At 32.8% G+C, this 14152-nt stretch overlaps 1 protein-coding gene across 3 annotated transcripts in view; it reads left to right on the top strand.

Annotated features, from left to right (window-relative positions):
* The window catches only part of Cdc23 (cell division cycle protein 23), a 115200-nt gene extending 106317 nt beyond the window's left edge, over positions 1-8883 (top strand). For 2 of the 3 annotated variants that reach the window (XM_076461006.1, XM_076461005.1), the window contains exons 14-17: positions 263-379; positions 893-967; positions 1741-1907; positions 8631-8883. In XM_076461006.1, the coding sequence (XP_076317121.1) occupies positions 263-379; positions 893-967; positions 1741-1907; positions 8631-8706 (435 nt within the window). In that variant the 3' untranslated portion in view covers positions 8707-8883. The remainder of the gene's footprint in view (positions 1-262; positions 380-892; positions 968-1740; positions 1908-8630) is intronic. The other variant, XM_076461007.1, reaches the window with a different exon arrangement.
* The last annotated feature ends 5269 nt before the right edge of the window (positions 8884-14152 follow it).

Genomic DNA, 14152 nt, shown 5'->3' with positions numbered 1-14152 from the left:
CAAGTATAAAATAACTGTTATGTTGAATAAGATTTTTTTTATACCAAACTAATTTCATAGTATTCCATAAGCTTCTTGTTTATTGCATCTTATAAATTTGTGTGAATTTACAGTGGAGACACGAGTATCATTCATAAATATAAAGTTATGTGATTTTATTTGCACTCAACTAATTTTTAATAATTTATTATTCAAATAGGTAATATAAGTCTTCCTTATTTAGTGTTAGAAGCTGCTATAGTTTGTTTTTGTGTAATTTCAGGGAATAGAAAGAGAAGAGCAAAGCAGTGCCTTCCGTTTCCTTGCTGGTTATTACAAGAAACATGGAAGACTAGAAGAAGCTTATGAAAATGCCCAGAAATGTACAGAATATAGTGAGGTAACTAGATAACTGCATATGGACAACGGAATGAGGAGGAAGAGGTTTTGTTATATTATATGCAATTATTTTCCTGAGCTTATTGTTTGCTCTTTCATTTTTGTTTAATTCCAAAAATAATTATATTATGATTGTGCACCTGTTTACAAATTACATATTGTATATAGTTTATATTTGTGTATGTATGAATGTAAACAAGGTTTTGTAACAACTTGTTAGAAAGTAACATGAATTTTTCTGTAACACAAACTAAACTGATACACTCACATTATTATTAATTTCAATCTAGGTGAAATTATCTTCATCTAATCAACTAAAAGTGCAGAAATAACTGTGTGTAAAAATATTTGTGTTGAATGTTATTGGGGTAACGTGTTGAAAATGTACCTTAATTAAAACAAGCACTAGAAATTTCTCGTTCAAAATACCACAAATTAGCAATTATACTCTGAATGTAACAATCATTGTTGAAAAAGTGTAAACTATTAGTGAATTTTGCTAACATTTTTCTAGACTAGAGAAGAAGCAAAAGCACTTTTGAGGGAAATTGCTCAGTTAAGGAGCATACAAGAAAATGGAGCAATGCAGGTAAGATAGTCCTGAGTTTGAAAAATATATATACATATAAACTTTTATTGCAATTTATGTTACAAACGTTTTTCTTGTACTTTGATGAACTTCTATGTAAAAATGAATTTTTTAACCTCTCTTAACATAAATGATTTTGTATTAAATAATGCTGGAAAAGACATGAGGTGTTAGTACTTCTAATGCTTTTCTGATACTTCACAATGAGGTGTATATTGGTACAATGGGGTAAGAACCTCTGCAACTTCTGGAAGAGACATGAGGAAGCAAAATCTCTATGAATATCCTAGTGAGTTTTTATAATAATGCAAATCTAGTTTTATCCTATACTACATTCTGAAGCATTTTTGGTTTATACTTCTTTGTGGAATTTGGTGTCAAGCAGTTTAACCTTCTTCAAAATCTAGCGTGTTACTGTTTCTTCTTTGGAATCATAACTTCTTTTACCACTATGACTCAACACTATAGTCTGTATCACTTGTGATAAGAGGTTAAGTAACATTTAATTATGTTATTGTTCTGTAACTGAAATGTTTAGTTTTGGTATTCAACTTTTTATTTGTTACACATGATTATAGTTCTAGATAATAAGAATCTGAACTGAACTTTTCCCTGAAATTTAAAACTAAAAGTTTAATGATACTTATTCTTTGTGAAATGGTTTTAATAACTGACCACTGTAGAAACTGTATTTACATAAAATTTTCAGCATTTACAGACTGTAACTGTGTATAACTTATTAAATTTTGATTATGACTATTTTTCGTTTTCAGTCTGGCAGTACCTTTTGTTTTTTAAATCTGATCTGTATAAATACAAAGGAGTCTTCACAATCTGTGGTAAAGATTGAAGGAGAAATGCCTAGGCCTTACAACCCCTTGCCTCTTCTATCATTTATTATAGATGCTAGTAACTTGACAACTGTTAAATCTAATTATCAGTAAGTTTGATAATCATTACTAAAGATGTTAGTAGGTTTTATAACTAATATTCTAGATGTTAGTGGATTTGAGAACTATTATTATGAGACCTACTAATGATGTTAGGAAGTCTCGTAACTGGTAACTCTGGATGATAACAATTACTGTAGATGTTAATGTCTTTAATTATTATTATCTCTGTGTACAAATGGGTGTGACTCTTAACTGCAGGTGATATTAGGTTTAACTCTTTCGCTGTCAAATTTGACTGTAGTCGATCCTACAGCTTCGTGCCATTTGCAACTATAGTCAAATTTTTATAGTATCTTCTTTATTCAATAGATAGCAGCACTTTATGGGGAAATGCAAAGTTCCCACTTAATATTCATGAGCCATAGATATTTATCTTAGACTATTTACATATTCATGAACCTGATCTTGTGATTATTATTGTTTCTGAGACACAAAAAAAGGGAATAATTTTGTTAACAAAATTTTCAAGATGGCTTCACACTGGCATTCATCATTTACTGCAACTCAAGTTTTGGAAATAATTCAGCAAGATTTGGACTCAAGGAGTGAATGTTTTGAGTACGAAAGCTCAGAAGAAGACAAGGAAGACAGTGGTGAAGAAAGTAGAACAAGCACAGAAAGCAAGTTGGAAGCAACCAAGGAAATAGGCATTGTTAAAACCCTGAGGGGGCATAATTCCACTACCAGGGGAAGGTTAATGAAATCACAGGGAAGAGTGATCACAGTTTGAGGAAGGGCCCAAAGAAATAATTCAGGAATTCCACCCCAGGTACAGTTCCCATCTCCACCTGAACCCAAACCATCAACCAGATCAGAACAGAATGCTCAGTGGCAAACTGGAAGAAATGGAGATGTCTGAACAGAACTGGCTACCTGATTATGTGTGTTCCAAACAAACTGAAAATTTCATGTTTATATGTTCATTTGGAGTGAAGTTATAAACTTTTTATGTAATGCACCCATATTCAGTACTAACAGGCAAAAAGAATATGGCAATCAGCATTAGTTAAAAATATTAATTTGTCAGTGAAAGAGTTAATAAATTCTTTTGTATTAAATTATGCTGGAAAAGACACAAGGTGTCAGTACTTCTAATGCTTTTCTGGTATTGCACAATAAGATATATACATGTACAATGAGGAAAGAACTTGTACAACTTATGGAAGAGACATGAGGAAGCACAATCTCTAAAAATATTGTACTTTGATAACTGTTAGCTGTAAATGCTAATAAGTTTGATAACTTACTGTAAGATGCCAGTATGTTTGATCACTATTAACTCCAAATGCTAGTAAGTTTAAAACCAATAGTTTGGATACTATTTAGATCTAATCATCTGTTTTGTGTATGTGAGTGTGATACTAAGCTTATCAGCAATTGTTTCACAAACACCCTTGTGCAAATTAATTGAAACAAGACGGAAAATTACGATTTTTTTCAATTTTTTGTATTTTATTTCTGAGAATCCAAAAATTACTCACAAATTAATACGTGATATGACCGCCTTTATTTTTCAGGAGATCATTAATCCGCTTTTGCATTGAGTCCACGAGTTGACTGCAATCTTTACTAATTTTTGGCTTCAATTACCTTATCTTTCGTAGTACAGTCTTTTCCCCAAAATCTTTCTTTACAAATCGCCCAAAGATTTTTAATAGGATTTCAGTCTGGAGAGTTTCCAGGCCAGTCCAGCACCTTTATTCACATTGTAGTCATAAAATTCTTCACAAGTTTCGATGTGTGGCATGGAGCCAGATCTTGCTGAAAAATGCCAAATCCATCTGGAAATCTCTTTTTCAATTCTGGAACGACTCTTCTCTGCAAAACTTCAATATACTGTGGTCCTCGCATCATACCTTCTACGATATGTAAGCCTCCGACGCCATAGTAGCTGAAAAAGCCCCAAAACATCTTCTTCAGGGGATGTCTTATGAACTGACTGATGTGAGATTCTCGAAGTTTCTCACCTGGAGATCTGCTAACATGCAGATTTCTTTGACCCTGTACGAAGAAATGAGTCTCGTCACTGAATAACACCTTCCTCCATTGTTCTTGCATCCAGTTCTTGTATTTCAGACCCCATTGATACAGTTTTTTCTTCATTGAATTGGTAAGAAGTTGTTTTTGACTGGTCTCCTTGCCCTTCTAACGCAATTTCGAATGACGTAATATTCCTCAAAATTTCATCATATATCCCAAAACTAGATTGACTGTAACTGCAAAACACAGCTAATGATGCCGTCTGTGTGAAAAAATGACTATTAAAGGAAATCAGCGGGTCCAGCGAGCCTACACCGGCCGCCATGCTCAAAATATTGTAAAATGACCATTTGTTTCAATTAATTTGTACAAGGGTGTAGTTTGATGTTACAATTTAAAGTCATTCTAGAAAGAATAAAAAGAGTATTTTAGATTTATTTCAAATGTTTGTTTTGTTGGTTACCAGGTGTGACAAATTGACTGATCCTGATTTGAGCTAGGATAGAGAAAATTACGGATCAGATATAAAGTCTTAGTCAAAACAAACATTTGAAATGTATTTTGAATCCTAATATGAAAATTACTCTTTGCCCAGATGACTCAAAACAAATACTTCAAGTATTTGTGAACAAATTTTTATTTCATTTTATTAAAAATACTTCATGAAAAAAATATTTTTTCTGAAAGTAAAAGATATAATGTTAATTGAAAGAGTGCTAAATTTTGTGAAAATATATGTACAATATTGAAACATGAAAGGTCAATTAGAGAAGCCTTCTTCAAGATAGAGCATCTTGTTTCTGTCTTTTTAATTTTGAGAAGGCTTATGACACCACATGGAGATTTGACATCTTCAGAACCTTTATTACTGACCAACTTCTTTGTTCAGTTAAAAACAGCCTCTAACTGTATTCATGCCATTTGAAAACTAGTATGGTCCATGGCCATAATTCCGATGATAGTTGAGACAAAGTTTTTGAGACCTCTTTACCATAACTTGACATTTATTCCACACTTTAAGCAGCTAGGATTCAAGTGCACAAGGGTATTGAACAATCTAAATTCTCTCGTCCACCTCTTGGAATGTGGATAGGTGGTCTGTGCTGAAAATCTGTTGCACCCTCATTTGATCTAAGCTGGACTATTGATCTATGGTCTTTTGTTCAACCAGGGACTCTGTTCTTGAAGATGTTGCATATGGATTTTCTGCATTTCTCTGGTTTAGAGTTTTTACACTGAATTTTATGAATCTCCATTTCACTTTAGCCACTTTTATAGATTTTTTATTATTATTATTATTTATTTATTTCAATATGTAGCAGAGTTCTGATTTTTATCCCAGCATACCATGTGGTATTGTTACTTCATTCTTCAGTCAGCTTTGTTCATTGCAAAATATTGGTCAGCTATTTATACTTTTGGCTTTCATCTTCAGGTACAACTAACTAAGATTTATCTGATATTAGATAATGTTGCAGAATCTGATTACCAGTCCATCCCAACTTGTCATGTTAACAGCTGCATTTGTTACCTTTTTTTTTTTTTAGTCATCTCAAGAGAACAGATATTCCGAACTGCAGGTATGAACTTCTTTTATACAAACACCTTCAAACTGTTCTTTTGTTCCTGTTTTTACATATGCTATGAATTCAGATGACTATATGGGCTCTGCGGTGGTTTGCTGTGGCTCTGTGGTTGCTCGCAAGATTTCTTCTACATAATATGTTCACTGTTAGGTTATGTGCCTTTTTTACATTCTTTGATCATGTAGAAGCTAAACAGTTTATACAGTACAGTTTATATACAGTTTATATTGACTTGCTTAACTCCTTAAAATATGTAGAATTACTCAAACTTAATTCTCACTCAATTCTTCTGAAGATTCAGAAAAGACAGACTAGTTTTTCATTTTTATTCAATTTTTCTGGATTCCCAGGAATGTGAAAATGAGCTCACTAAACACCAACTACTGCAAAATAAATCTGCTCTACTGATATCACAGATCTCTCTCAGTCCCTTGTCATCAAAGAAAGGCTTCAAACCAGTTGGCATTCTATTTGGAGTGAGCAATATCACAACAGGTTTTCCATGTAATACTTAATGCTTTTGTCTGACTGTTAGATTTTTTTTACATGTGGTCATGTTGTGACATTCAAGTCACAATTGTCCATTTTTTATTTTCACATTTTTGTAAAAACTATCAACCATATTTTAACTCAAGATTATACTACAGTGTTGAACAGTATCATTAGTTATAATAACACCATGATTAATCTTTTTTCAAGATTTTTATGGGTCATTGACCTTTTTAAATTATTTAACTTCTCACACCTGTTTAACTTGAAACAGAAAAAAACAGGTCCTTTTTGATATGTATTTTATTTTATACTAGCTTATGTGTTTTACCTTTTGTTAATTTTTTTTCCAATAAAATGAAACTGTTTGGCAGAGATAACCCAGGAGCTGAGTGAAATTCATTTTAACATGTACTTTACAAGTTTCCTGTGGATGTAATGCTAAAGAAATTGAAGTTAATTCTGTGATGATACGCTTCTCAGTCATTCATCTTAGAATTAAGTTGGACAGTATTGTAGTTGTCCTGTAGATCATGTTCATTTGTGAAGAAACTCTTATTTTGTTTCTTAAATTGATTTATAATTGATGACAAAATTAATGATCTGAAGATCATCATCATTTAAAGAAAAATGTTTCAAACTCATGATTTATGTATTTTAATGGTGGAATGAATATACTATCTCTTCTATCAGTGGTACTCAGCTTATATTTTGCTGTACACTTGTTACTTCTATTATCCATTTATTATAAATTGGCTATTAGTATCACTGGAAATAGAATCACTATTAAAACAAACATTCTTGCATCTCTTTTTCCACTAAACCATCTGCTGCTGTTAGAAATTTAATCTCTGAAACTAACTCTTAAGTGTTTTTTCTGTTCTTTTCAGTTTTTATTTACTTTTGAGTGGTATTATATTTACCAGATTAACAATAAGACATAATTTTTATGGATTAACTTTAATTTCTGTTAAGATTAGTTACTATGTATTTATCATCTTGGTCAGGAATAGCTGGCCAACAAGGTACTGAGTTAACATCTTCTAAATGATATATAGTAAAAACTATGCAAATGAATTATTTACATAAAAAATTACAATGTTAACACTCCTATGAAAAGACATTTCTAGTCCTGATTTCTCCAAGCCCGTTACCCTGGCTGTGGTTTCACTAGATAGTAGATAGGGACAGTGGGAATCTCGTTAATCCATTCATTAATGGATTTAAATGGCAATTTCATTTAAATACAAAATTATTAGCCTAATATTAATAACCTTTCAAGTTGCTCTGGGGCCTATTAGGCCCCACTTTTTGTAGGAGTGTTAATCTTTTATTTATTTTATCTCTATCTCACTTTTTATTACTTTTTGTAGCAAGTTAACATCTGTACCATAATGGTAGATGGGTCCACCCAAGTTTCTGTCTTGAGGAAATATTTTTCCTTATTAATCAAGCTGTAAGTTATATAGTGTCTAGTACTAGATTATGTGCTTTTGTGTACTTCCAGAGCAATGTTCATTTTAACAAATTTATCAGTTTGTTGAAGATAATGGCTGGATTTTTTCATATACTAAAATTGCAAAAGGCAGCTGTTTCATACTGGTCCACTTGCTTCATAGGACGCTAGTGAAATATATCCATGATCAGTCAGTGGTCTTCAGTTATCAGCCTCATGTTTTATTTGTTTATCATTGATCCTCAATTTATGGGTTAATGCATAAATTGAAAAGATGTAACATTTTTAATTACTGAATAGTGCTTTCCTGGATGGAAAGTGAAAAAAAAATAAGATCTTAAATAATTTGTTATTTATCTTCATTATATAGTTTGTAGTTGATCAGCTGTCTCTAATTATTATTTTTTTCAGAAAGTAGTATTTACTGCTCCTTTTCAGCAGTTTTGCCCAGTGCAATCCAAGCTGCTTACATTATTATAATAATTTCTTCTAATTGTCATCACAACACATAATAAATATTTGGTATTACACTATTTTAATCATAAACTGCAAACTAACAGATCACCAAAGCCACAGCATAGTAAATTAAAATTATCATTACTACACTAGCTATTGTGAACTTGGGATGATAATAGGCTTTAAAACAAGTTTACATTTATACATCAAGAAACTGTGATTATACCAAAAACCACTTTAATCAACATAGTGATAATAATTTCTAATATAAATTCTAAAAAACTTGACTAAAACATCCAAAAAAGCTATAATTAAGATTCAGCTAAAACTTTATAAATAAAAAATACACAGAAGTAAAATGAATGCCTTTAGGATTACTTAAGGATATGCTTCTAACTGTATTGCAATTATGTTAGAATGGCAAAATAATTAAGGTTTACAATAAGAGAAGGCCATCCAAGATGCTAGATTACAATGGATGGAAAACAACATCAATGTTTGGACCATATATAACTTTTATATTGTATGTGTGGAGACTAGAATTAATGTAATATGTTTTTATTACTCAACTTCTATTACCAGTAATTTTGTATAAAATTAAATTATTTTCTATTGTAATTGTTTCAACAAATGAATACACACTTCTCATTTTTGACTGTCTGTGGAAATTTTATTCTTATTTTAAACATAATTTTTAAGAACATTTAATTTTAGTCGTTTTAATATGTGTTTTATATGTCTAGGTGGAAGACAATGGTTCTGTATCAAGAGGACCTCATTTACAGTTTCAGGCCAACAATACACCACTTGGACGTTTGAGTCCAATGAATCTGACATTCACACCTTAATTACTACATATATCACTTAAATTAGAAGTATTCATATCTGATTGATTCTCTTCCTGTTTTACTGCAATTAAATGTATATTTCACATTATTTTAAGTTGAATAAATCTTACCAAATAATTAGTAACTTCTACTTGAGTCCCAATCATAACCATGTCTGAACTTTTATTTCAAATGTAGCCTCATTTCTGATAAATACAGACTGAGTTCAGCTGGTTCCCATTTAGTTAATTGTTAGTAGAAGATATAACAAAAGTAAAATTTTATAAAAAATGTAATTCTGTTTGTCTTCAGTTTGTCTCTTTAAATTATTTTTTAGTTGTTACTGAACTTTTCTGTCAAGAAGTGTACTATTCACAGTTTTGCATTATATTTTTAAGGCAATCAGAACTAAGTATGGCAATCTTTATTAGTTTAACCATTAAATATATCTTTTTAGTTATCTTTATGTTATTGCAACCACTAAAGTTTCTAGCAACAACACATCAAAAAATAATTATTTCTTATTTTTATCTGAATTTTCATAAAAGCACACACAAAAAGGGAAAAACAATGTGTTAATGTAGTTTATTTTCTCAATAATTCAAGTGGAACACTAAATGTAGAAAATTTAATTCTCAATATGAATTATAATATTTACCTCTACATTACAGGTATTTGAATTTAGTTGCTTAGAATACAGAGTGAATAAGTATGAAACCTTACATTTTTGGTATTTTGCCAAAGAGTAAATTTTAAAAGATAATGCAGCTTCTCTGTGACTCAGATGTAGAGCACTTTTAACTACTGAGGACTTTAATCCATCAACTGACTCATCTAACTGGAATGAGAGGTTAGTATCATGCTCATAACAGCAGTTACCTTGACACTGACTTGAGCTGGGTAACAGATTCATCTTAAGACAGCCAGCAACAATACATTTCATATGTTGGTATTAAACATGAGATGGCTAACCTGAAGACCAAAAATATATAAACTGTGAAGGTTGACTCCTAATCAAAGCAAGAAACAATAATAATAATGTCACCAGGGCAAAAGTAATCATAAGCATGTCTTGCATACTTTGGTACAAATTTATGAAAGATGGACAACATTCCTAGAATATTGTTTTACCTGATTTTTCAGTAATCCATCACTCAGCAGTACCCTTCACACATTTAACCCTTGAATAACAAACAGAAGGTGAAGGAGGAATTAGTTGTTTAGATATAAGTGTGGTAAAAAAGTGGAATCCACACACCTCATGAAAGCCTTAGGACGTGTATGCTTATATTGAGCCATCGAAACTTCAGTGAACCTTTATTTGAGGGAATTGTCAGACTATAACCAATGTTATGGTTTTACTAAAAAAATATATATGTATATATATTTCTATGGAAAGTAACCTGCTTTCAAACCTTGCTAGTTATGAACAAACAAGTTAGAATAAATGCTTATTTGCTTAAGAGCAAAGACCAGGTTCACCATTCAGTACAGACTATTTAGAAAAACTGGCCAACAAGGAAGATTGAGTTAAAACCTGGATAGAGTAGGGCAAAAGCAACACTCACCTAGCTGAACCATGATTATTCACAAAATGACAGTAAAAGAGGAGATGCTCATGAGGAAAAGATGATAGTCCATGCTTTACAAACAGTCAATATTTATAGATTGAAGCAAGCAGCATTTGTGCATTGTGAAGGCACTTATTAATACCCACCTGTTTATTAGAGCTACATAAGGGTAAAAAGAAATGCAGGGAATGAAGACCTCAAGTAGAAAGAGCAAATTAAAACGACTTTTAGCAAAAAAAAACATATATATAAAGATAAAGTACTTCATTTCAGCACTGTGACACACTTTTTTCCAGTAGCTACTCTTTTGTTAACTAACTTGACTTTGACCTCTCCAGACAGCTGCTGAAGGGACATACACTAATTTCAAGCCAACTATTAAAAGGTTTTTAAAAACTAATTATTTAATACATAAGTCTAAAAGTTAAGTTTGCATTCACAAAAGTACAATAAACGATGAGTAAGTTACTATAAGATTAAAATCAGTAAAAAAAAACAGAAGAGACTGAAAAACAGTCTCTTACACTTTGCATATTTCAATCAACGTCAATGCATCATCCTCAGGACTGTAATGTTTTGCAAAATATAACCTTTGTTTATACAATTACCAGAAGACAAATTTCTGTATTAAATAATTTCATGTTATCTACTTACATTTCCATCATCCTTACTTTCTTATATTTTATTATCTCAATAGATTCACATACATTCATACTAATTAAATTTCCAAGTTGTGCTAAAATAACAGGTCTTTTCCCACTGAATTGTATGTTTAGTTTCACTGATGTGTTTTGCTAAAGGTGAAATATAATTTTTTTTTGTTATTTTTTCGTTTATTTTGTGTTCATTAATGGTTGCACAGCCGGGTGGTCATATTATTGAGTGTCATTGCATGGGGTCAGACTGAGGCTTCAGAAGAACAGTAAGTACCCGCTATAACTCGCCCTTAATACTCACCTTTCTATATTCCTGTTTGATTTGGAATGTTGTAATAACATCTTTACATCTATGCATTTCTTGTCTGAAAAGTAAAATTTTATACTATATTTTTGATTAACAAATAAATGTAAAGTTTAGGACAATAATAAGTTTCATAACTTTTCCTTGCACCAAACAGTATTTGAGGCCAAGGCATGGCACTGTTGTTTATGTGCACATGCGGTGAAACTTGATGATAATGATACTCAAATCAAGGAGCAACAACTTTCTGCCATTTCTGTCAATATTAGTTGTATAAACGACAAGAAGTGAAGAAGTGGCCATCACATGATTTATAGTTGCTAGTTTCACTGACTGGCATTCATTAAGGTATTAGAGAAAGAGCAGAAGTAAGGATTGTCAGTCTAAACACAATAATTTCAATTGAAAGAAAGCTTTATCATATTGAATAGGCAAAAATTTAATAAAATGTTACATCATTAGAATTTAGCATGCACTTTCCTGCCTTTTCCAATTGTAATCAAAGTTGTTAGACTAATGACTCAAATGTCATGAAGCAGTAGACGTTTGAGAAACAAATTTTTCAGATTTCAGTCATCTGTTTGAAGGGGTTAAATTTCTTTTAAAATGTTTACATGCCAATTGGTCCTGGCTGCTGCTGTAAAGTAAACAAAATTGATGATTTTATGAAGTAAAAGATATACATTTAAAAAAAAATTATTAAGCATATAAAACACAAAACATTGCAGTAAATATTATTTCAACAATATATAACTATTATGCCAACCACAACAGTAAGCATTAAATATATAGCCTGCAGCAAACATCCACATGGGACTTTGAATAGTGTTTATCATCACAAATCATTCTGGAAGTTCATAATCACAAATAAAAATGTGTCCTTTTTCAGTTTATAAATATAGTACACTGTATCCTTTCACAATTCATAATCACAAACACATTCACAATCACAAAATGTCTTATCACCATTCAAATCATATTTCTTTTGCACATGTCTGCCAAAGCTGTGCTGGGTGACCATTAGGAAGTCAAGGGTCTGACTATAATTCTTCTGCAGAAAATAACCCCTAATGGCAACCAACATATCCTGGGCCTCTCTGTCTGCAAGCTGCATAGAGAGAACATGTTGGCCTCATTTTTGTCAGCAGAATCTGGTTCAATGGGTGCTGCAGTGGGCTCTGAATGGTTCAAAACATAGGTGATCTGACAGAGGAGCTCTGCCAGAGGGATATCATCTGCCATGGGATCCATGAGGAGGGGGATGCCTGTCCTCTTGAAGTACTTCTGCACCATGGTTGCTTTGACATCACTGGCAGGAGCCAGTTCACAGTGGGGTGCATATCAGTGGACTTGCAGATGGCCTGGAGGTCAGGGTCAGTTATGCCTTGGTGATGAAGTGTTGCAGGAAGCAGTAGTGGTACAGCAGCTTCATAGCCTGTATGGTGTCCTGGTCAAATGACTGGTGGCATTAGCAGGCAAGTAGATATGCTTGACATTGCTGAGCTGCAGGTCATGAGGATGAGATAGGGCATTGTCCCACAGGAGGATGACTTGATGGCCTTGAATGTTTAAGTCCATGAACCAATCCTCAAACAGGGTAGTGGCAATCACCCAGACATTCATATTGGCATGCCAAATAACAGAGAACTTGCCTGTTTCCAAGTTCCAGATACAGCAGGTGTGGAGGGACTTATTAATGACCAGGGATTTCTTGAACATGCCAAGCTGGTTGACACATAGGGCTGTCATCAGATGCTCCTTGATTTTCTTTCCAACATATACATCACTCCACTTGATAGCTAGAATCTTGTCAGACAGGACACAACACAAGACATCAGTGTCTTCCATGTTGAAAATGTCTCAAGAGTCTTATAATTCCAGAATGGTAGGGAGGCAATCATGCCAGTTATCAATGGTCTCCTAATTCACTGTGGGCATCTTTTCACAGATCTTGTTGCCCTAGATAATGTGTCAGCTCTTGAACTTGGCAACCAATCTCCTGATGCTTTGCAATCGAGTTATTTCATAGCATTTGCTGGATCATCAGGCCAGACAATGGGATGTTAAGTGACAGGGACCACATCAAGGAGACCTGCTCAAAGATGGTGGTATCAATCTACGTGTGGGTGATTTCAGGGATTGGTGCTTCCTGTCAGGGTTGGCTTCTTTTTTTTGTATGCTTGCATCAGCCCTGCTTTCCACCTCAGGATGCAGCTAACCTGAAAAACAAATAATTGAACTTAAAATTTTTACTTTCATTAAATTTTTGGAGGGCTTTTTGTCTGCTTATTGACTTAGTGATTAAAGCACTCAACTCGTAATCCGAGGGTTGCGGGTTTGAATCTCCGTCACACCAAACATGCTCGCCCTTTCAGCCGTGGGGGCATTATAATATCACGGTCAATTCAACTATTCATTGGCAAAAGAGTAGCCCAAAAAGTTGGCGGTGGGTGATGATGACTAGCTGCCTTCCCACTAGTCTAACACTTCTAAATTAGGGACGGCTAGCGCAGGTAGCTCTCGTGTAGCTTTGCGCGAAATCAAAACAAACCAAACCACCACTAATAATAAGACTGATGCAGTTTTACTGCATAGAGGAAAGAATGTTATCTGTGAATAACATATGTCATCATGCTGTCATTTCTTTACGTGTCTAAATGATTACATCTTTAAGAAGTCAGACTATGTATATATCTTAATATGTTATGTTTAAACGACGAATATATGTTTTAGATCGAAAACAGAAAACTTAGTATACAGGACATAATTCATATAGATTGTAAACACACTGAATGTACAAAATGTGAAAGAAAAGATGTGCATTATATTGTCTTTTATCACAAGAAATTTGAAAAATAGTGAAAATGAATTTCTGTTTGTTTGTCCGTTTTGTGTAAATGAATGAAA

The sequence above is a fragment of the Tachypleus tridentatus genome, chromosome 10 (assembly GCF_004210375.1).
Source record: "Tachypleus tridentatus isolate NWPU-2018 chromosome 10, ASM421037v1, whole genome shotgun sequence".
In the NCBI taxonomy this organism is placed as follows: domain Eukaryota; kingdom Metazoa; phylum Arthropoda; class Merostomata; order Xiphosura; family Limulidae; genus Tachypleus; species Tachypleus tridentatus.
The sequence above is the reverse complement of the archived record's forward strand: the minus strand, read 5'-3'. Positions and strand labels throughout refer to the sequence as shown.